The sequence below is a fragment of the Patagioenas fasciata genome, chromosome 4 (assembly GCF_037038585.1).
Source record: "Patagioenas fasciata isolate bPatFas1 chromosome 4, bPatFas1.hap1, whole genome shotgun sequence".
NCBI classification, from domain to species: Eukaryota; Metazoa; Chordata; class Aves; order Columbiformes; family Columbidae; genus Patagioenas; species Patagioenas fasciata.
Window position 1 is genome coordinate 45,472,484 of NC_092523.1, and position 22,618 is coordinate 45,495,101.

Here is a 22,618-nt window from a genome sequence, read left to right on the forward strand (position 1 = left end):
TATTTAGATATTTTCATTAACCAGTTAAGCTGTAATCACAGTTTAGCCTGAAGACAATGCTCTTTGGGAGCTGGTGCTGTCAATATGATTTCTGTTCTCTTCTGCTGAATTTGAACTTAAACAAAGGCTCATGGCTATGTAATTGTCCCAGCATTATTCCTGCTCTGTGTGAATTGGAGTAGCAGAAGACTAAAGCTGTAGTGCCGCAGCTATATGAAAATCTAGTTCAATTAAACATACTCATGAACCAAAGCTCTTAGTATAAATAATATTCTTTAGTAAACATAAAATGCCTGTGACATCATAGTAAACCAAGAAATGGGTTTTTTTCACTTCAGACTCAAGAAGTGTAAATATTCTACTCAAACAGTTAATGTGACTGATCTTAGTATATCTATTTCATAGACAGTCTGCATTCAGACTGTTAACTGCTAGTTACATTGCAAATATTGGTAGTGAAATTATGCTCCTATGCTGTAAATATCTTCAGCTGAGCTTCATTTATCTGAAGAGCAGCTTCAAAGCCATAGAATATTCATATATAAATAACTTAGAAATATTGCAATATGAAAATGAAAAAACACAGTCTTGTAATGCTATGAATGGTAACCAGTGTATGAAATAATCTATTTATATCTATATGTGTTTTGAATAATACAGTTTAGCCTTAATTTTACTGCATCTGGATAAAACTATCCAACTTTATGTGATAAATACAATTTTTTGGTATAGCGGTGGTTAGCAATGCTTGGAAATAGTAAGCAAAATTTGTATGCAGATTGCCAACCTTTGTCTTGCAGTGCTCAGTGAAAGGGAGTCAGGCAGGAAGACCAAATTCAATAGTTATTCATAATTCAATTGTTATTTACAGCTGACATAGAGACGTGCCATCTTCAGTTGTGATCGTGACAGGATTTCATGCATACTGACAGAAGATGTTATTGATCAATAATCGATGTCATCTGATTAAAAAGCAGTCAGAAAGCTTATCTGGCTTCTGACATAGAAAAAGTCATTGCACTCATAGTCATAAGTAAGCAAACATTTGTGTGTACCTGAGCAAGCTTGTTATCTGGGCCCAGTCCTTCATGCACCTCCTCAAGTATGTTCTTAAGAGCAAATGGTGTTTGGATATTGAGGGCATCTGAATTGGGGTGTAAGCCTTAGAAACCATAGGAGTGTTCTACTCTGAAAGCATGCAGAAGAAAGTGAGTATCTTGAGAGAGTTCCTACACACTCAGAACACTCCTATGTACCCCGGGGGAAAATGCTGACTTCAAGACTGGCTCCTGCCACCCTTTCAGGCCTCATTCCATGCTTCAGTTCAGCAAACATGGTACAAGCCCTAAGTGACTTAGCTACGTTCCACTTTTCTTGAGTTGACTTTGGAAGCCTATCAAGAACCAAATGAGCTAACAGGTGCCAAAGTGGGTAGCATTCTTCTAAATAGTTTGGGAGACCTCTAGTGGGCCTCCTTCTTCAGGTCTCGCAGCCTACCTAATGGAAAGTTGTATTACCATGTAGCTTGGACTATATACATGGATGTAGTTGATAAAATAACTGGAATTATTAGATGTGACTGCTCTAAACCAGTGCTTCTACATGGTAATCACTCAAAAATACAATAATGACTGTGGTTCTCAAATGTTTGAGTCAATTTGAAAAATGATTGCTTCAGCAATCAATGCTGAGCAGAACATCATTGATATGCTTAGGCATCTGTGTTCAAATGCTTATCTTTAGGTGTATTTCTAAGTCACAGGTCTCATTTTAGGATTTGCAAAACAGAAATGGCACTTCATTGAGAGTTGCAATCCAAGTGGCCAAAGTATGTTCAGAGCTCCTTCTTGTCTGAGCAGTCCACACTGTATAAGCATCAACATAACTGAAGTCTCTTTGGACTTCACTCTTTTTCTTCATTTTATTTTTGAATGTAACACAGAAACAGGACCACAAATATTCAACTTGTTTACCAATTCGGTGGGGATGAACAATAAGGCTGAAATAATAAAATTTAGTGCTACCTCAGTTACAGGAGTACTTTCTAATGCAGGAATAATTTTCTGTGTAATTCCATATGCGGCGTCTTCACCTAACATTAGTAAGATTACAAGAGCCATGTTTGTTTGTACAAATATCTCTTTTTCTGTTGCTCAGTGGTCAAGAGAGCAGAATATCCTATCGTTGCTTTTCTAAAAGACAATTAGTGTTTCTACTGCAATTTCTGTTTTCATATTTATCACTCATCCATAAAAGATCTTTTTACAAACGTAACATTTAATAACTGTTTAAGACTTCTTTGCACAATTGAAAATAACTCCATGGTGTGAACATAAGCATTTAAACCTCAGCCCTGCTATAGCAACAACCAATTAATATGTAACTACACTGAAATCAAGAGAAACATGCACAAAAGCAGACATCTGCCTGTGTGTCTGGATGAGCAGATATTTATTAGTTTTAAATTACGTGCTAGGATTTGGAAAATACTTTTTTTTTTTTCTTTAGCATGATCTCACAAGGCCCATACAGGTACCTTCAGAATATACAGGAGTATACAAGTTCATATGTGTTAATTCCTTTCCCCTCCCCCCATTCATAAAAGGAAGTGAAACAAGCTGTGGGGAGACAAGTGAACCAATTTTATTTTTCTCAGTTGAGATCTCCTGGTGTTAATTCAGACCATAAAGGACAGTCTGTGAATACCTATGCATCTTGCCAATTCCAGCCCATTTGCACAAGTAACTGTGGGGAATCTTTGTTCTTGTAAAGTGGTGGAGCGACATGGGGTGGAGTGTGAGTAAACCATCCACCTCTGTCAGTGCTGTGATGATGTTATTTTGACATGGTACATTATTTTGACATTTTTTGTTGGTGTAAGTGAAGTTTGTGTGATGAGTGTATATTTTAATGATAACTCTTTAACAATAATCACAGAAAGCCTTTTCATTTCAAGGATACTTAAAGTTCAGGATTACAAAGGCTGTACACCATAGCAGAAAGTCTCTGACATCCTAACAGGCCAAGTTTCCATTGCCTTCTCTAGTGGCTAGGTCTCAACAACATTTCTGCAAACGGTGCAAAACAAATTCCTGTGGCATCATCCAGATAATTTAGATTTTATCCAAGTACAAGAAAAAATGCTTCAAAAAGTTATAAATGAGGGTGATGAAAAAAAGTCATAAAACAATATGAAAACCTGTCAAATCAGCATGGCTATTCTACATAGCAAAGTCTGTGTCTCAGACTATTTGAAGACAGCAGTTAATGGAGAAATGGTTTTTGCCATGTTTAAATGAAAACTGCTCAATACATGGTTTTATAGACTGCATTACAAAACCTTGGGGGAAAAAAAGTGTCTTTGATGCACCTTCAAAAAGACTACGTAGCATAAATGGAGTATTTGTGACAAGAGATATGGCATAGTGACTGAAGCAAAAGACAAAGACTGAAGTGCAATTCTCAGCATGGAGAAGAGTTGGGAATACACACCTTTTGTAGTTTAAAATATTTGTTATAGATGTAGAAAAGAATGTGAACATTGTGGCAGCAAAATACAGATGAGTCTTAACAATATCCAGAGAAACACATACTGGGCACTGGAGTCACCAGAATTCTTAGATGCATCAACATCGTGGTCCCAACTAAAATTCATTATCAGCAATGTGATGTGCACTGACAGAAATGATCTGAACTACACATACATTAGTTTGTCATAATTATCTAACCATCCAGAATATTTTTAATGTCAATACTTCTGTGGATCATTGCATGAGTAGGTCCAATAAAAAGACAAAGACATGAATGAGATATACTGTAAAAAATAAAATGTTCTGTCTTCATGATGTATGTTAAGATTAGGCCTTCACTTGGACTATCATGTTCTGCTTTTCCCACCTTAAACAAAACATAACAAAAATAGATGGGACTCTGAAAAGCCTAAAGGTACAGAGGTATTCAGATGAAAAATGTAGTAAAAATGCCTAGCTGGGAAAGGATATGATTGAGCTATAACATAGAAAATGAACAGGGTAGAGAAGTTAAATCATTTATATTTACCTATTTTCATAATTCAAACACATACATATATCTGATGAAACTGAAGAGCAATAGCATTAAAAATAAATAGATGGTGATTAATGGATTAATTTCAGAGAAGACTGGATGTTTGCGAGGAAAGGGATTACCGAACACAGTATTTTGGGTGGGATTTACAACAAAAAGCATTTTTGAAAAGAAGTAGAGCCTTAATGATTAGAAATATATTCTAATCTTTAATAACAAGAGGTTTAGAATGGAAGTTTCCTCCCCAGACAGTGTTATTCCATATTCATCCACTATGTGGGTTCTTGCATTTTCCTTTGAGAAGTCAGAGCCAGGATGCCGGATGAAACACTGGTCTGGTACAGCCTAGATTTTCAAAGCTATGGGAGACATCAGATGTTTTACTTTTCATGTATACAGTGTTGAGACACTAGTTCAATGTTTTCCAGAGGGAACTTGTCGTCAGTTTCCAAAAATACAAAGAAACCCACAAAATCCTCAGGCAGTGAAGGTTAAGTTACAGTGCAACACTTCATTTATTTGTTTTAAAAAAACCCAACCCTCTGCTTGTAATCATCAAGGTAGAAGACCCAGAAAGCAGTACATGTTATTTTTATTTTCCATTTTAAACCAGCAAGAGTGAAGACTGAAAAATAATGATTAATAACAGTAACAATAATAAAAGTAACTACATAGTCTGCTTTGTGCAGTGCATTACTTTCTTCAGACTCTGTAAGGGAAGGGTTGCTATTTACGGTATGCTCCAAGTCTGCCTTTCAGAAGAAAGCCCAGCTTGGCTGGACAGCTTTCAGTTGCTACTAGAAATATGTCACTTATTAGGAACAGAGGGAATGTTTATCACTGTCTCAAGGGTTACTTTGGCTGCAGCAAAGAAACAGCTCAGTTATATAATGGAAAGAGTTGGGTCAAAGGAGAAGAAATTATGCAGTGTGTGCTTAAGACTCCAGCAGTGCAGGCTCAGTTTTTCTCTTGTGTATTTTGCACAGTGAGAGAGACCATGGCTGCACAGATCTTCCCATCTTTCCTCCATACGCCCTTAATAAACACTGCCAAAACTTCTCAGTCGAGAGAAAAGATTTGTCTTTCCTATCGCTTCTCTTGCCCTCCCAGTATCTAGTTAGTGTTCAGTCCTGTTACCCAGACCCATCACATAGTCAGTGTTGGTGCCCTCTTCCAAGCAAACTGGAAACGTCAGCTCTAGCAGAGAAGCCTGAACTCACCATCATCTTAATGGGTGCTGAATATCATCAGTCCTTTTAGTCCTCATCAGCGTTAATGGAGGGATTCTCCACCCATAAATTCAGTTTTGATTTATGGAGAAACAGCAAAAAGAAACCCAATGCTGTCTGCTTCACAGATACCACCTCCCTGAGTACAAGCACAGCATTTCAGCTAGAGAGGGATAGTTGTGGAAAGATGAACCCATTTCCATCTGCTTGTGTAAATGGTAGATGTTTCATTTCAGGGTGGTTGAAACTGCAAGTTCTGTCAAAAGAAAAATAATCTGCAGCCAGAGTCTTTTTGAACACTTCCCTCTGTGTTTTAGTTTGCGGTATCAAGCATCCAATTTTCAAACTCGAACCCAGATACGATAATAACAACCCAGCGCCGTCTCAACCTAATTATTAAACACACAAATTAGCTCCGGACCACGGTCACCCCTGTTCCTCACCGGAGGCGGTGGGGGGAGCCCCCTTCGTGAGGCGGTCGGGGCGGCCTCTGCCCCCCACTGCCCCAGCACCTGTTGCGCCGCCACCTGGCCGTGAGAGAAGGGGCAGCGGCCGAGGCCGCCCCGCTCGGCTCGGCTCCTTCCCAACCGACAACTTCCCGGGGCGTAAACGGCCGCGCCAGGTGCCGCCCTCGCTGTGAAGAGACGGCGGGCGGGAGCCGAGGGACGCGGGCCCGAGTTGGCAGCGCGACTGCCGAGGGCGAGGAAGGTATTTCTGTGGGAGCGCGGCCGGCCTGCCCGCCCACCGGCCTCCTGCCCGCCCCGCCGCTGGTTGCCGGCTGACAGGTGCGCGCTCCTCCGCGGCAGCAGCGGCAGCAGCGGCCCCGCTCGCCCCCGCCTCTCCCGGCCCCTCTGCCTGCCCCGCGCCTTCACCAGCCCCAGCTCCTGCAGCCCCCGCCCGGCACAGCCCCGGATTGTTTAGTCCTTGAGAAGCTGGTCTGGGTCCAGATTTTGCTTTGATCCTTTTTTTTTTCTTTTTTTTTTTTTTTTTTTTTTTAAGAGAGAGAGGGAAAAAAAGCCGAAGAAAAACAAAACCTGGAGACACAGAAAAGGGCTCTAGGAAAAAGTTTTGGATGGGATTATGTGGAAACTACCCTGCAATTCTCCTCTGCCAGAGCAGTCTCAGTGCTGCCTTCTCCCCAGCGGCGCAGCCCGCGCCGGGCGCTGCTGAGAGACGCCCGGGCCTCGGTGCCGCGCCGCCAGTGCCTGCAGTACCGGAGCCCCTCGCCCCGCCGGCCCAATGCTCCTCCTCGGGCTGCTCCTGCTGACATCTGCCCTGGCTGGCCGGAGGCAGGGAGCCGCCGCCGAGTCCGACCTCAGCAGCAAGTTCGCCTTCCCCGGCGCCAAGGAGCAGAACGGTAAGGAGCAGCAGCTCCTCCGCGCAGCTCCGGGGCAGGGCGGGAGCGGGCGCCCGGCCGGCGCGGAGCGGTGCGGAGCGGAGCTCGCCAGCCCGCCCGCCTGCGGGGCTGCCCGGCGCCGCAGAGGGAGGGCGGCCGCGCGGGGGGGAGCTCCGTGGCCGGGCCGGGATGAGCGGGGCTCGGCAGCCGGGTGTTTGCCCGCCGCCGTCAGAGGAGCGCTGTGGGTAAAAGGGCAGCGGCCGGGGGGAGCCCGGAGCCGGCGCGGGGGCTCCCTTGTCTGCGGTCGGAGGTGCAAAATTCCGCGCCCCCCCCCCCCAAAAAAAAAAAAAAAAACAAAACAAACTAAAACAAAACGACCCGCGCACCTTTGTACCCTAAATGCTTCGCTCTCGGGGTGGGGGGAGGGTTGTGTCTGTGCGTGAATGAGTGGTATTTTGCACAGGCTGGAAGCGAACTAATCCTGCCTAGGAAATGGGAATTACTTTCAACTTTCAAGTGTACCTGAAATGTTTAGAAAACTCTCAAATGCAAGTTCCCCTGGGCTGGAGCTGCCCAGAGCTGGAGAAAGACTCCTTTCATACAGCAAGGGCAGCTTCGGGGTGTGTAATTTGCTTAGCCTCTGAACTCCATATGATTTACATTATTCAGATTTTTAAGTGCCTTTCCTCTTGATCTGTTATTATGAAGTCATTTTAAAGAATCTTTTGCAAACTGAAACGTTATATGCTGCAAGAAACCACACTTAGTGCAGAATATCTAAAATTAAGGCTGTTAGTATACATTCATGGCAACCTCGGTGTTTAATGTACGAGGGGAGTGTGAGAAGTTTAGTCCTTGGCATGTCAGTTAGAACGAGCTTTCTCCCTGGGCAAAAAACAACACTTTTTTTTTTGGCCAAGCTGGGAGCTCTCAAAAGTCTCTGAACTGCATGAAATAAAGCAGAAACGCAGATTCGAAGCTAATTCAATTCTCTCAACTTTGAACTTGGAACTCCTCAGATAAAAGTATTTTACATCATATCTTTTAATAGAAAGCAAAATTTCAGAGACCTCTGCAAGTACTCTGTGAATGGATAGAAAGGGCATGCAGTGCACTGGTGAATTTAGCAGAGTGAGATGAATGCTGCTGTGGCCTGCTGATGTGATGATATACGGCACCTGCAAACTGCCAGAGCTGCTGATGAAAGAGCAGCACAGGGATCAATCTCTAATCGGAGCAACTGTGAAGGCTAGAGGAAAGTGATCAAAAGAGTTGGAGACTCGGCTGTTCTGGTAGGAAACTAGTCAGACTTTGTGCCCAGTGCAGGAAAGTATCTGCTCTGTGTAAGGAAAGAAGCCACTCACTTTCTGCCCCCTCCTGGTTTACCTGGCATTTAAAGGCTTTAGGGCACCACTTTGTGACAAAATGGACCTGGTGCTAATATGCTAAACTCTCATGCTGTTATGCTGCCTTGTGTTATATTTGCATGGTGTGCTTATGAAACATGTCAGCATACAGAGAATTACCATTGCTTTGCTTTAACTTTGTCAGGACTGGAAAGAAACCTGCTATGCTGCCAATCTACCCTGAGAGGTTTGTTACAGGATAATACAGCTGGGCTGTGAAAGGCCAACATCATCCAACAATGAGAGCACAACAATAAAGTGTAAAAGGTAGAAGCGAAATTGGTGTAAATAGGTAAATGTGACACCACACACCAGATTCTGCTTACATATATCAGAAATGCAGCTGCCTTAGGTCAAGCTTCAACTGGTTTGCAGTGCCATTTGGCATGTTCTAAGATACAGTCACAACATATTAGAACAAATGCAAAACCAGGATTTTATTTTTTTTTAAGTGCACTGAAACTGCATTCTGTGGTAGTTTATATTTACAACAGTCCAGGTTCTTCTTGTAGCTTGGTTGAAGTTTGCTTTCTAGTTGTTCAGTTCCAAACCTTATTTTAAAAAATAGCACAGGTTTAGGTATAGCTTAGTACCAACCCCTGATTTTTCTTAACTGATTTAATTATTTGGGGGATCAGTAACACTGGTAAAACCAGTTCTTACTTGATTTAATTAGAGTGATTTTTACACTCTGCTGCAATCTAAAGATTGTATAGCTTTTAGCTAGGGGCAGGTTAAAACTCCCTGGAGTATGAGAACGAGATATTGCTGTTCTCATGCCAAATAATCCTTGGTCAGGAGGGAGGGAGATTTTGCACTCATGCAGTCTACAAATAAAAATTCTGTCCTCTACTTGTAAAACTGCTAAATGGCCAAAAAGTTTTGCAGTAGAATGGATTACAGTGTTACTCAACTGTGCATGCGGGTGCTGTAGCTATTACTTCAAGGTAATACTGAAGATGTCTATAAATAGTTATTAAATCAGTGGGATTACCTGTATTACAAAGGTAAGCATGTGCTTAAGGATTCATTTTTTTTCATAATTGTTATTTATTTATTAGCTAAGTGATTAATAACTTCAAAATTACAATTTGACTTAATTTACTAAATGGAGACATAAGAAGTTCTCTTGTTTCTGCTGCATAGCAAGTGTCATTTTAGGTGGTAATTGCCTAGTGTAAATATTTCTTCGTAACTGTAAATTAGATATTCTTAGAACACATTATTTTGCTGCTGCCCCCTAGGAATTCAGTGTGATGATTGTTGTGGGGCCAACATAGCTCCATTTGAAACCGCTTAAAACTACCTCCTTGTTTGTATTGGCCCTCCATTATAGTCAGATTTTTCTCTAAGAACAGGTTTTATTTGTAAACTGTGCTTGACAGTAAGGGGTTTTATGTGATTTCCTTGAAAGATGCGTATTTATCTTTAATGTTTTTATTTGTAATTCAACTGAGTAAATATTCATCTGAAGGATCAAATAAGTTTATGCAACAATTTTCCAGAAACTGAAGTAGCAGTAAATGGTGCATGTAGTGATGGCTCCCATTTATCTGGATGGATTTACTTTCTACAGTTCTTTGTCATGTTGAAAAATAGATTATGCTTTGAAGGGTTTTTCATACTTAGGTGGCTTTATCAGTTCTCTTATGACTGTCTGATATCTTTATTACCATTTTTCCATATTGAAGTGTCAAGAAAAATTGATCACTCAGTTTCGTTTGAGGAACAAAAATCTCACTTATTGAATTTGATTACTTGAATGGTTTACTTATTTCTTCTGTTGTATTTCTTGCTACTTTTCCTACTTTTGAGTGCTGTTTTTATATAGTATCTTCATCCTGCTTCTGTAGTTTCAGCAACATCTGAGGGACCTGTTGATGACTCAGTGATGTGAATGACTTTATTCTGATTACTTAACCCTGGTGGTCTGAGTGCATCTGGTTATGTCATATTTATTTAATCTAGATTTGACTATAACATGAGATGGCAGGAGAATCTAAGTTCTGTTTTCTTGGCCGTCTTAAGGCAAGATGTGATAAATGCTTAAGTAATTTTTTTAAGCTATCAGCTGTTTTGATTTCTATGAGAAATATGAAGATGGTTTTATAGAAAATATTGTAAAAACTACTAACAGGTGCCATGAGCAATTAAGTGTATAGTTTATGTGGCATGTACATTTAAAATGCAGTAATGAATGACTTCAGAAGGCCAAGAAACTGAAGTCAGTTAGCAACTGATCAGGACAAAATAGTTAGAAATATTATTTTTCCTGCAGTCAGTTTCAAGTGTGAATGAACAGTAAGTAGAGTTGCTGAAGTAAATCTTCTAAAACCAAAGCACTTATTTGATTTCTGTCAGTCCTGCAGCATAGGTAATGTACCAGTTAATATCTATATTTTGATAGGTCACAAGTCTTTTAAGTTGGGGGGCAGTTTGTTTTGTTGGGGTCCTTTTGTTTTTCCTTCACTTGCATGAATATAAACTCTTTGTAATAAGTTTCACAAATTGATCACTTCAGAATATATTTCTTAAATCTTCTAAAACAAGCAAGATTTCTGTCACTAAAAACAAACAAAAAAACCCTCATAACAAACAAACAAAACCAACCAACCAAACCCAACAAAGTTTGAGACTTGTGTATCTCAGGCCATCCTTGGGAAAAGGAGGTGGATGCAACTGGAACTAAGTGAGTAGCTGCAGTGCCAGAGGCCTGTGCCAGTCCTCTTCACAACCACCCAGAGGATTTCCTGGTTCCTGTATCTCCAAAGGGAGCTTTCAGCTTTTTCGGGGATGGGAACACCATCACAATGAAGAGTTTCTGGTTGAATTAATGTGTGCCAGTACAGTCTGCTGACTACTGCTGGGTAGCAGAAATTTTCTTCATTTTGAGAAGATAAGGAAGTATAAAATATGAGCATGTGTCATCTAAAGGGAAATTTGACAGCAATGCAATTTTTCTCAAGTTTAATCTATTTCTGTTTAGTCCAAGACTTGTTTTGAAATGCTGTCAAGCCCTTTTTCTGGAGAATGGAGAATTACATTACATCCTTTTTTGACTTTAAGCAAAAATCATGGCAAATTAGAGTTCTTCTCCAACACCGCGATGAATTGCAGCGGAAGAAAGTTTTAAAAACTGGTTTTTTGCCTTTGTAGTTGACTGCAGGCATATTGTCTACTACTCAGCAGAGTGCTGCTTGGGATTTCCCCTTTGTCCTACTGCTTCTCTCAGTGTCTTCTGTTAGGTAGAAGGGTTTTAAAAGCACAGATCATTTGCTACTTGTCCCCAGTACATAGGCATTCCAACCTTCCCGGATCTTTAAGTATCTTGAATAGAATTTAAGGGAAAAACCTGCGAAGATCTTATTTTTGCAGTAACTAGTCCTTATTAGATTTTAATATCAGACTTCAAAGCTGTATGTCATATTGTTTGGGGATTTTTAGTTTGTTTTTCTCTTAGATGCAGAATTTTATAACGGAGAAGAAGCACAGGGTATACCTTGAGACACTGACAGCTATTCTACCAAAAGGCTTATATTGAACTTTGTTTTCACGTGAACGGAATGTCTGTTATATCTCATAGCTTTATCCCTTAGAATGTGATTATTACATAGTCAACATGTAATAGCAAAGTACTGGTTTGCATCCTACAGCAGTGGCTGTGCATTATAGCGGAGTGGTTTGGGGGGCTTTTGTTGCTGTTGGGTAGTTGCTGCTTTTGGTTTTTGCCATGTCTGGCAGTTCCTGATTACTAGAAAGAGGATGCACTATGCAAGCCCACTTCCCTTAGCTGGAAATGAGCCTCTTCAATTGCTTTACGGATAGCTCTTGGCTTTACCAGAGAGCCATGCCTTTGCTTTTCAGTCACGAAGTGCATGTCATGGAAAATACACTTCCTGGTGTGTCAATGTCTTGGGGATTGGCCTGTACATAAGTAGTCTTCTAGCGGAAACCTGTGCGACTTAGAAAAAGTTACACAAGAGAACATGAATAAAGCTAACACATAGAAATGCAGTTATTGTAGTAGCACTTAGCTATCTGTATGAGTGCTTAGTTGTTTTGAAGTTTCTGATAAATTAATTGTACATTAAGACTCACTCAGGCCTGTCATTCCCTTTAGGGGAGAACTTTTGCAGCTTGAATGTTAAATGTTTTTATTCGAGTAGGTGAGTGAAAATGTTGCTACTGTGAAGCTAAAATACAAAGTTAGGTTTTCCAGAGGCTTCGTTATATTGTCAGATGTTATTTTAAGGTGGCAATGCCAGGGAAATTTATTCATGCCTCCATCTGTAGATGTCCTAGCCTTAAGGTTTATCTCTCTTCTGATCTTTTCGATGTCCTCTACCGAGACTTTATAAACATATACCCAGGATTGCATTGGGTTATTTGTGCTGAATTTCATGATCCTACAGAATGATAAGTAGGTGGGGTTTTTGTTTGGTTTGGGTTTTATGTTTGTTTGCTTTTTTTTTTTTTTTTAATGTGAATATACTTCATCTTATGGAGCACATGTACAGTAGCACCTCTACAGTTTTTCATAACATGATCAGTTTCTATAGAAGTTGGTCAGCTGGGTGAAACAAGGCAGGGCTGTATAGACCGATATGGAGAAAGTCTTGTACAGAGAGAGTATAAGAGCTATTACAAAATTAATGTAAATGAAAGAAGAGAACTCAACTAATTCCTTGTCTCCTGGAGGCCTTCTGTGTTAGGGTCAGCAACACCTGTCTTTCTTCTGAGTTCAATTAGTTCTATTCCAAGTACTCCACCTTTGTTAAGCATGCCTGCAATTTTGAACTGTGACATTCACTATGCATAAGCATGACTGTACATTTGTACTGGGCCCATGGGCTCCTTGCCTTCTTTTCGCTGTGATTCCTCTGAAGTCCTGCGAGAGTGTGCCACCTCTCAGCTTGTGTCCATGTGCTTTTACCAACTAGACTGTCAGGTGGGCTGGCTACAACTCAGGCTGAAAGAACTCAGCAGCTGTTTAGCTCAGTCTCTTTGAGCTGTTAGATTATTATTTCCTTGTGTGGCTATTCTCATTCAAGCTGGACTAATTTGAGACTATACAGGTTAACTCTGCAGTGAATATGTTCACAGGGTTAGTCACTGCTTGGTTGTTGTTGTTTTTTGGTCTTGTTTTGGGTTTGGTTTTTCCTCCCCCTTCCCCCCCCCCCCTGCACTCTTACTGTCATTTTCATATGCAGGTGTTTGGGGCTGGGGAAAGACAATATGAGTTAACATCCCATGTGCTGCAGTCCAACACAATACAGGCAGAAACAGCATTTGCACATGATATAAGGAGATGTTCAAAGTGTATTTACTGTGTAGTAGCATCCTTTTATACTAGTGAGAATGGGAGAGTTGCAGGGGAGTAACCCATAACACCTTTTTTCAGTGATAATGTGCCTTTTTGTGAATTAATCCTCATAAATTATTCATTAATCTTATATTTTGTGGTAAATTCATTCAAGGTATTGTTATAAACACAGCTGTTTTAAAGACATTCTTCTAGGGTGAAGCGAAACTCTTCTAGTTCCCAAAAGCCCCAAACACTGAAATTTCTCCTTGAATTTGTTAAAACTGATTATTAACTGTATTAAAACAATAGGCAGGGCTCAGTTTGATCATGGTTGTACTGATTTATTTATATGAAGTGTGAGGTATGCACTGGCTCTGAATAAAGCCAGGGGGAGGACCAGGCAGTGGCAAGGGAGGCAGATTCTTCCCTCTGGACTCACACCTTGCCAGCCTTGTGGCTGGAAGTAAAAACTTTTGCTTTGAAATTTTTAGTACTCTGTTTTCTATATGGAGAGTGGTGTTAGTTAGATAACTCCCTTTTTACATTCCCTAGGTTACTACTATTTTCCTGAAGGAAAGTGAGGGAGGTCTCCCAAGCTTTCAGCAGATCTGTGGCATAGGTGGTGATAACTTTCAATGCTGGATTTAAACTCCCTTATTGCTTTTACATGGCTTTTCTTGAAATATTAAGTCTGTCTCAGAAAACAAAACAAAACAAACAAACAAAAAAAAAAAATCAAAAAACCCAAACAAAACAAAAAACCAACCAACCAACCAACCAAACAAAAAAATGTCTCAGGAAGAGGAAAAAAAAAGCTCCTTGTGTTTCCTGTATGTTTAATTTCTTTTTGCATTGCTTTAGCTTTAATATTCTGATTATGTATTGGCAATAAATTATGTAAGGAGGCAGAGGTTAGATGCTGCAGTTGTTAGGGAATTGGTCCTGTAATCTGATAAATGGGCTTCAAACTAGGTTCAGGCAGCACAAGGTAAAGGAATGGTGCCCTTTTTATAGTTTTGATATTCTACATCTTTAAATTATTACTCAGTTTGGCATGTATCAGCAAAGTCATGATTTTCTGCAAAGGAAAAGTACAGGTGTAAAATACCAGGGAATGTTATATTTGAAGAATAGTTTACTCTGGAAAAATGATCTTGGAGACACTTTCCACATCAATCCATAGCTGTTAATCTCTCTATGCAATTTTTAAAGCATCATTTGTTTAAAAGCACATGAAGTGGGAAAATTACTGTGCTGGAAGAGATTTGTGAAATAATGAATAATATTTATTATTTAAACTATCTTTAGCCTTTTCCAGAAAATTCAGTTGTCTAGTCTTTTATTAAATTCTTGTTAGGGGAGCTGCTTTGGATAAGCCATTGCATGATAGCAACTAGAGTATCTGAAAAGTGGTTTTGCTTTAGTGTGTGGGTTTTGTTTTGGTGGTGTTTTGTTTTGTTAATTTTATTTTTAAACTACTATTCTTTTTTTTCTTGGTGTACTTCATTGTGTAACCATTTGCCTGCCTTCCCGTTTGTGCAAACCAATCAGAGGCACAAGTCCTGGGGGTTCCATGTTCCTCCTCTGATTGACAGGAAACCAGCACTCATATTATACAATTAAAAAAGACATATGGCGCAGGAAATTCTTTTGCTGTGTGTGAAGGTATGGCATTTCCAAACTGAAAGTGTTATTTTGACTATTTCACCGGTAGTGGTGAGTTAAATGAGACCACTTCCATCTGAAAAGAGTCTGTTTCACTTGCTTGTGGTTCTGGGGCTCATTCAAATGCTCTGAAACAAAATAAAAGGATTGGATGTAATAACTTCTTTATGGAAAAGTCATAAAAAGCTACAGCACCATGTAAACAAATTGGGTAATTTACAAGATGTTTGCGTGATGGATATTCAGTACAAATTCAAAGGTGTGGATTAGGCTTTACAGTCATCTTGACTGAATTTTGCCCTCAACAAGACTTTCTTTTTTTGCCAGAATGGCTTTGACACTACGAATGACAAATTCTCAGGAACAATGTTTTCAAACAGTCTAGTGCATTCAGAGTAAAGCCAAGTAACAGCAGAACAATCCAGTAGTATAATTTGAGCTTTTTGAGGTGAATGAGGGACCTTTCTTGATCCGCCTGGTTACACTGTAAAGCTGTAGTGGAACTTTGTCGCTTTCCCAGGGAAAATAAACTAAGTTTCCTTTGAATTCAAACATGCCAGAGCTAATTACAAAGCAACCGTTTTGGCTCCCTGCTCTGTTGCTATAAATAGGTTTGCACAGAACAGAAGCAACTCTGATCCAAGTTCAACTGCGCTACTCACAGAAACTTGTATGGGACCGAATTGAAGCACGGAACATTATATGTACAGTGTGTCAGCTCACAACACCCTCGTGACTCATTTCATCATTTGTCAGAGAGTACTGAAAAAGTGGAATGTTAACTTTTGCATGCTACAATACATTCTGCAGTGTTATTTATATGCTCCAATGTAAAAGCGAACTTATGTATGGACAATTCCCTCAAGTTTGAGGAAGGGCCATTGGCAGCACTAAATAGTAAGACATTGGCCCATCTTTTAGATGCTTGATACTGTGCCTGTGAAAAAATAGTTGTAACTTGGGAAGTGTATATGTGTGATTATACAGTATTTGAAGAAGTCCTTTAAAAAGCGATTCAAATGAATGTCACATTGTATATTGTAGATTGTAAAAGGTTTGTATTTATGTTATTTGGGCTGTCTTAATATCTCAAGGCTTCAGTGTCTTACTACTTAGTGTGTCTGTTGTTACGCAGGGAGACGCCGGCCTGCAAAATGTTCTATTGCTTGTATAACTACAGTGGTCCTCAAAGTGAAGTAAAGGCTTGTAACTGAAAGCTAACAAGTAATGACTCCAAAACAAATATGTTTTCTAGACAAGGAGATGAAACTGTTGTATATGACTTTACCTAAATGCTATTTTTAAAAATATGGCTAAGGATTTTTGCTGGGCCTACTTTCTTCTTTTTGTGTAATTCAAAAATACCCAACCCCCAGGAGTACTGCAAATTTATAGTCAGACTAAAAACTAAAACCTGAAATACTCTAAAGATTTCTAAGCACCAACTGTATTTCTCATAGTGCTTGCTGGTATAGAAATTCACAAAGTACTTACCTCTAGTGGTTATGCAATGTTGTAGTTATTTTGTCTGAAATAGAGACTGAATTTGTGACAAACAATATCTTTACCTCTAAGGGTCTTTGCCAGTGGAGTCTTTCAGCGATCTATACTGATTCTTTATAAAGATTAGCATAAGATGTTGAGAGCAGCCATCTTTTTGATTTCTTTATTGGGGATCTTTATTTTGCATCTGTTCTTAGTACTTGCAAGGAGTAGTATGTGTGTGGACATGGTAGGCTGAGCCCAAATAGGGCTGGCAGAGAATTTTTGAGTTCATCAACTTTCGCTTCAGCAGAGACCACTGAGATCATCTTTGATCTTACCTAGCACCTCAAGAGTGCCACCCCTCAGTAAAGTGAGTGTTCCAGTAAAGAGAGCTCTGTTACTTAAATATCTACACGATTTACAAAATTATCCTACTGCTTATGGGGGAAAAATTGGTTTTGTGTAGTTGTCAAGTTGAAATGTAAACATGTTTCTAAAGCATGTGCTTACCTTATCAGCAACAATCATACAAAACTCTGGTCTCATTAGTCAAGATGCATATGAAGGTACTGTGCAGTGATAATACCTGATGAAACAGTTATTATATGTTTCCATATTGTTACTGCTTTTAACATAATTACCTTACCAAAATTTGGACTTGATTAATTCGTTGCATTAGAGAAAGAAACTAATGATGTTCCTGTGGTACACCTAATGCCATCTTAGTTTTACAGGATCTGTAGCTTCTCTTTGAGATTAAGTTTGGGAATCTGCAATGTTATCATTAAGAATACTGTTTCAGGGTTGGATCAGTGCCCTTCCATAAAACTGGTTTCTCTTACTGAAAAAAAAACACAACACAACAACCCAAATCTCATTAATGGTTCTGATTAATCTGATGCAGTTTAAAATACGTCACTGTAGAATGGAAGCTTAGTTTTCTTATGGACAACTTTAACAGCACAACATTCATTTCTAACAGTGGTTGCTTAATAGATGGTCTTTAAAATTACTCAAATTTGTAGTTACATGCACTTTCGTGTTGTTTATTCTGACGTTTTTATTTATGTGAATGCTAATATATGTTTGTTCTAATTGTGTTTATTGAGGTAGCTTCTCGGGTTAGTTTGACTTGTTCAGATTTTTTCATCTTCAGGAAGTACTCAGTAATCTTCATGTTCAGAATTCGCGTTTCAGATGAGAATATATTCTCTGCAGTTGTTTAAAAAGAATGATTCTCATGTTTGGAGTTGTCTTGAACAAGCAATGGTGAACATTGGAGCTAAAACTATTTAGACAGTATTACAAGTGGGTTAACAGTTTGCTAAACAGGTCCCCAAATGTTCAATTAATGAAAAAGTGCATAGATTGAATAGTAATTTTGCATGCACATATGAAGATCAACTAATGCTAGGTAACGTGGCAAATAATACTTACTTTTCACTTTCATTTTCTCAGGTTTGGGAAGAAAGGAGTCTTCCCTGCTCTTCTACATATCAGCTGTTCCTACTTAAATTTAATTCCAGGTGACAGGGGCTGTTGAACCTGCAGATCATAGCCCAAAGTGCAGCTTGGATGTGGCTGATATGCTCTGCAGAGGGATAATGTCTCATCTGTGTGGCTGCAGCTGGTTCACTCCATCTGTTTTTGGAATGTGCATCTGCACCCAGAGGTTGCTACTGAGTATGGAATAGAGTAGCTTTTGATTTCTGAGTCCTGTCACCCCTGCATATTTTCAGGATCTTAGAAGACAACTCTGGAATATGCACCTTTTTTTTTTTTTTTTTAAATATATGGTTTTATAAATGAATTGCATCACCTTTATATACATATATATTTACATATATATAATTGCCTCTACTATGTTCCTTGACTGGCTTAAGACTTCAAGGACAGATAGAATAGAATGATGTTAGTTTTTAGTCATGAGTAGCTGTTTTTTCCGGTTATATTCACTCATTTCTATCATCATTTTTTCAGGATATTCAGTGCTTTGAATCTTGAAGTCTACCCTAAAAGATATTTTGTAAACTACTTAATATTACCATTTGTGGTAATAAGTTACATTTAGTTAACTCCTGCCCCTGCTTTAGTCAAATCCTTAATATAAAGGCAGTTCTAAAATTGCTGCTTACTACAATGCAGACTGTTCTATGTACTTCCAGTTTATTGTATTTACTGTTTCATTAAGTGTGAATGCTTCCTTATAAATAATGTGTTACTAGATGACTAACTCTAATCCCTAAACTTCCCACTGACAGTACTTTGGAGAGGTGTACAAGATGAGAAGATATATTGAAGAGTTGTTCACTAAGGTACTTAAAAACTTTTCTCTGGGTATGCGGAATTCCACTGAAGTTGAGAACTGATTGGATCTCGTCACTAGGAAAAAATTACATGATGGACATTTGCAAGATTGTTGTTAATTCAAAGCTTGGAAAAAGGAAACATCTAGCAAGCTTACTTATTTTTGAGGATTTTGATTGTGTCCATAAAATGCGATATTAAGTTCAGCAGTTGTATTCATGTTTGCTATGGTGATTGTGCCTGTCGAGCCATAAAAATCATTTACTGCATGTGAATTGCTTTCTTATCTGAAAAAAATTGAAATTAATAATGGTTGAACTGTAATAAACTTTATTTATGGAAGGTGGTAGTTGAAAGATAAAAGCTAATCATACTTTCATATTTCAAGTGTTATTTTCTTTTATAGTTCTTTCATTCAGTGCCTTTCCTAAGCTAAGGAATCCAAGCTGTAAGTAGATCAACAGGACTTTTGCCCCATTTACAGTAAAATATTGATGGAGAGATATGGAAATCTATGCTGTTGATAAGAGTTTTAAAATAATTTGATAAGAACTGTAACAAAAAAATGCTTCTGCCTTTATGCTAAAGGAGAAATGGCCTTTTCCGCACCTGGCAGAATAGCTGAACAACGTTGCACATATTATCACACAAAGAAGTGTTAGACCTTGAGAGGTAAAGACAGAAATGCAAAAAGGAAATCAGTGTTGAACGCAGTCCATAGGAAAAAAATAAAAATATGTTAGCAGTGAACTATACTGCACAGAAACTGCTTTTCTGTGTATCTTTTTTCTTCCTGTAATACAAGTCTGAATAAAAGAGCTCCAGCACAGTAACGTAGTTGAATTTTTTTACATACTATTGTGCATGGTTATCTTAAGCCTGCTAGGTAGATATCATCTGATTTTTATATGATGTAAAGGTATTGAAAAGGGGGGATTGGAAGATTTTTCACTGAAACAATCACGATATGAAGCTGTAAACAGCAAAGACTGCAATATATTGGCTTGATTTGTCCTTCTACAGCATGACTGAGAGCTCTTTTTGAGGTGTCATTGCATGATGAGTTGTGTTGGTTGTTCAAACAGGTGGGTCTTTGTTGTAATTTAGATAAACTTCTGGTAGGCAAACTTCTAATGCCTCATTAACTATGTCCTGAGGCTGGCTTGTTACAAGGCAATATTGGTAAGTCGTTGGCTTTGTTATTAGTCCATAATCATCAATGCTAATGGAGGTTTACTTTTTCAGAGAAAGATGTGAATACTGTGCTATTTTCCTCTCTCACTTCACCTTAATCATAGTTCATATCCAAGGAAGTAAGAGAGATCAATACTTTCGGCTGTGATAGTTTTTCATGCTAAAACATTCTTCAATGTCATTTAAGCACTTACATGTCTGATGATGTTCAGATGAAAGTAGCAGATTCTTAGAATTTTCTATCAGTATTGGATTCTCAACATAAGCAATCTCTATTTTTCTCTGCTTTCTCCTTGTGCACGAAAAACAAAATATCAGAGGCAGTCTTTCAAATTGTTTGACTTCTGTGTGACTAGGAAGTGTGGCTTTACAAGAGAGCTTTGTATCAATAATTTTCATTATTTTAAATAAGAGTAAGTGATAATACTTTTAAAAATCAAGATCAAGATATTTTGAAAATGAAACTTACTGGGAAAAATCATGTGTCTCTGAAAATTCTCAATATACTTTCTTTTCTGGCACATGCTTATGTTGCCACTAGGAACTTGATCCTTAAAGCAAGAGCAGAGAATGTAACAAACTGCAATGGCACCTTGGTGCCAAGATAGATTCTGTGCAACCATATTCTTTTTGTTATTCCTGGCACTTTTTGAAGGAATGATTTCATAATGCCTGAAATGTTTCTGAGGAGAAACAAGATTGCCACCAAACCCTCTTTTTCTTTCTTTCCCTTAACTTTTAATTAATCATATGGGTTGATGAGCTCTGCTTAGAGCTCGTGTTAGACATCATACTGATAAGCAGTTGTTTTTTTCTTCTGTGTGTTTGTTTTGTTTTTTTTTTTTCTTTTTTTTTTTATAGGAGGAACATAATGTTTTGCCCTTTTTCAAGAGTGGTGTTTACAGTTACAAGTTCCTATGTTTATAGACCATGGGGAGGCAGTCTTCATGGAAATAAATAATTGTTATTTGAAGGACACAGAGAAGCTCGTGAGAATGTAAACCAAACTAATTACTAATTGAAGATTTAACGGTATTTTTTTTTTTTTTGGTCAAAGTGAGCATTGAGTGTCCATTGCATTGGTATCCTGATAGGTATTGTACACTAGACTTTCCATATACATAGGTAGCCAGTTGGTCTAACTCCCCGTGTTTTATCTTAAAAATTACTTTTTTTTTTAAAGTAACAAAAGTATCTAACAGAAAGTTGTCATTCTCCTTTTTTTTTTTTTCTTAAGTTATGAACTCTCAAACAAAGGGCGAATTTGAGCCCTGCTTCATTAGTGATTGAAAGCTGTCTCATGGTTGTGATATAGCAAATTACTATAACAGTCAGTGAGTGGTTTGGTTAAAAAGAGAGTAGTGGAAAACAAGCGCATTCCTGTGGTAGGATGATGAAAGAAGGAAAATGAAGTAAAAGAAATGCAAGGGGAACTGTTTTGAGACTGTTGGAAAAACAGTGGCTTTAGTCTTAATGAATTCTGCATTTGGGTTGTTGGTTTTTTTTTTTTTTTGAATGTGGGTGTTTTGGGTTTGTGTTTTTTTTTTTTTTTTTTTTTTTTTAAATAAGCTGAGCCCTAAAAGAAAAGGGTGTGATCCAGACAGTGGTTACAGGGTTGATTTTTGAGAAGAAAGGACAGCGACTTGCACCTGCCAAAAAGATTTCGGTCAAAAATAGTTAGAGGTGGATTTACATACGGATTAAGGAAAAGGAGCTTTGGTAATTTTCTGTCTGTGAACAGCTCTGGAGCCCCTGGAATCATCTTTTGCTGAAATAAAAGTTAGAATAATCAATGTGAAGCTTTCAGTGCTCAGCTAGCATCTGCTTTCTGTCACTGGTATAGAGGAGCTAGAGGGAAGGATCTTGCATGTTGCTGGAGTGGTCTGTGATTCAGATCCTGAAAACTGAACAGGAAAAAAAAAAAAAACAGCCAAAACCAAATCTGTCCTCCTCCTCAAGATCACCTGATTACAAATAACACACTGTAAACATAATGGGATCATTTGCTCAAAGGACCAAGCTGTTTATGCTACTGCTACCTTCTGTAGCAAACAGTACAGAAACTCTTACTTATGCTGGAGAGTTCAGATGGTGACTGAGATCACCTATCACTTGATGTAGGAATAACACACTGCTTTGACCAGATTCAAATCAGATAATTGTTTTTGGTCCCCATGAATTCCTTCCTAAACACTTCATTTTCTTGCTCTACAATAATGCTTTTGGTTTAGAGCAGTCATTAATTAAGTACTTTTTGAGCTGATTAGTCCCCATTTGGATCTATAAACGTGTAATTGCCATTCTATTGCCCAGTCTTACACAACCTTGCATATGTTTTAGTATTGTTTGGGAACTTTACATGAAAGATGTGACTAAATGGCCATTTATTATACTTCATTTTTAACTTGTGGAAACTGTAGGAAAAGCAACTGCAGCAGTTGTGGTACTGGGGGTTGAAAGCACAGCTGAAATCTTTAAGAAAGAAAAACGGAACAGTTATGGGCAGGACAATTACAAAGCTCACTCAGATACAACTCCTATTTAACAAGAAAATTCAAGTAAAAAATTACCAAATTACCTTCCAAATCTGGAAATTTTTAAAGATGTAAAACTTAGGGTTAATTAG

General features: G+C 38.7%; 1 protein-coding gene across 1 annotated transcript in view; it reads left to right on the plus strand.

Moving 5' to 3' along the window:
• Positions 1 to 6,391: 6,391 nt before the first annotated feature.
• PDGFC (platelet derived growth factor C) overlaps positions 6,392 to 22,618 on the plus strand; it is a 130,685-nt gene continuing 114,458 nt past the window's right edge. Inside the window, exon 1 of the mRNA XM_065836810.2 lies at positions 6,392 to 6,651. Coding sequence (XP_065692882.1) covers positions 6,534 to 6,651 — 118 coding nt within the window. The 5' untranslated portion in view covers positions 6,392 to 6,533. The remainder of the gene's footprint in view (positions 6,652 to 22,618) is intronic.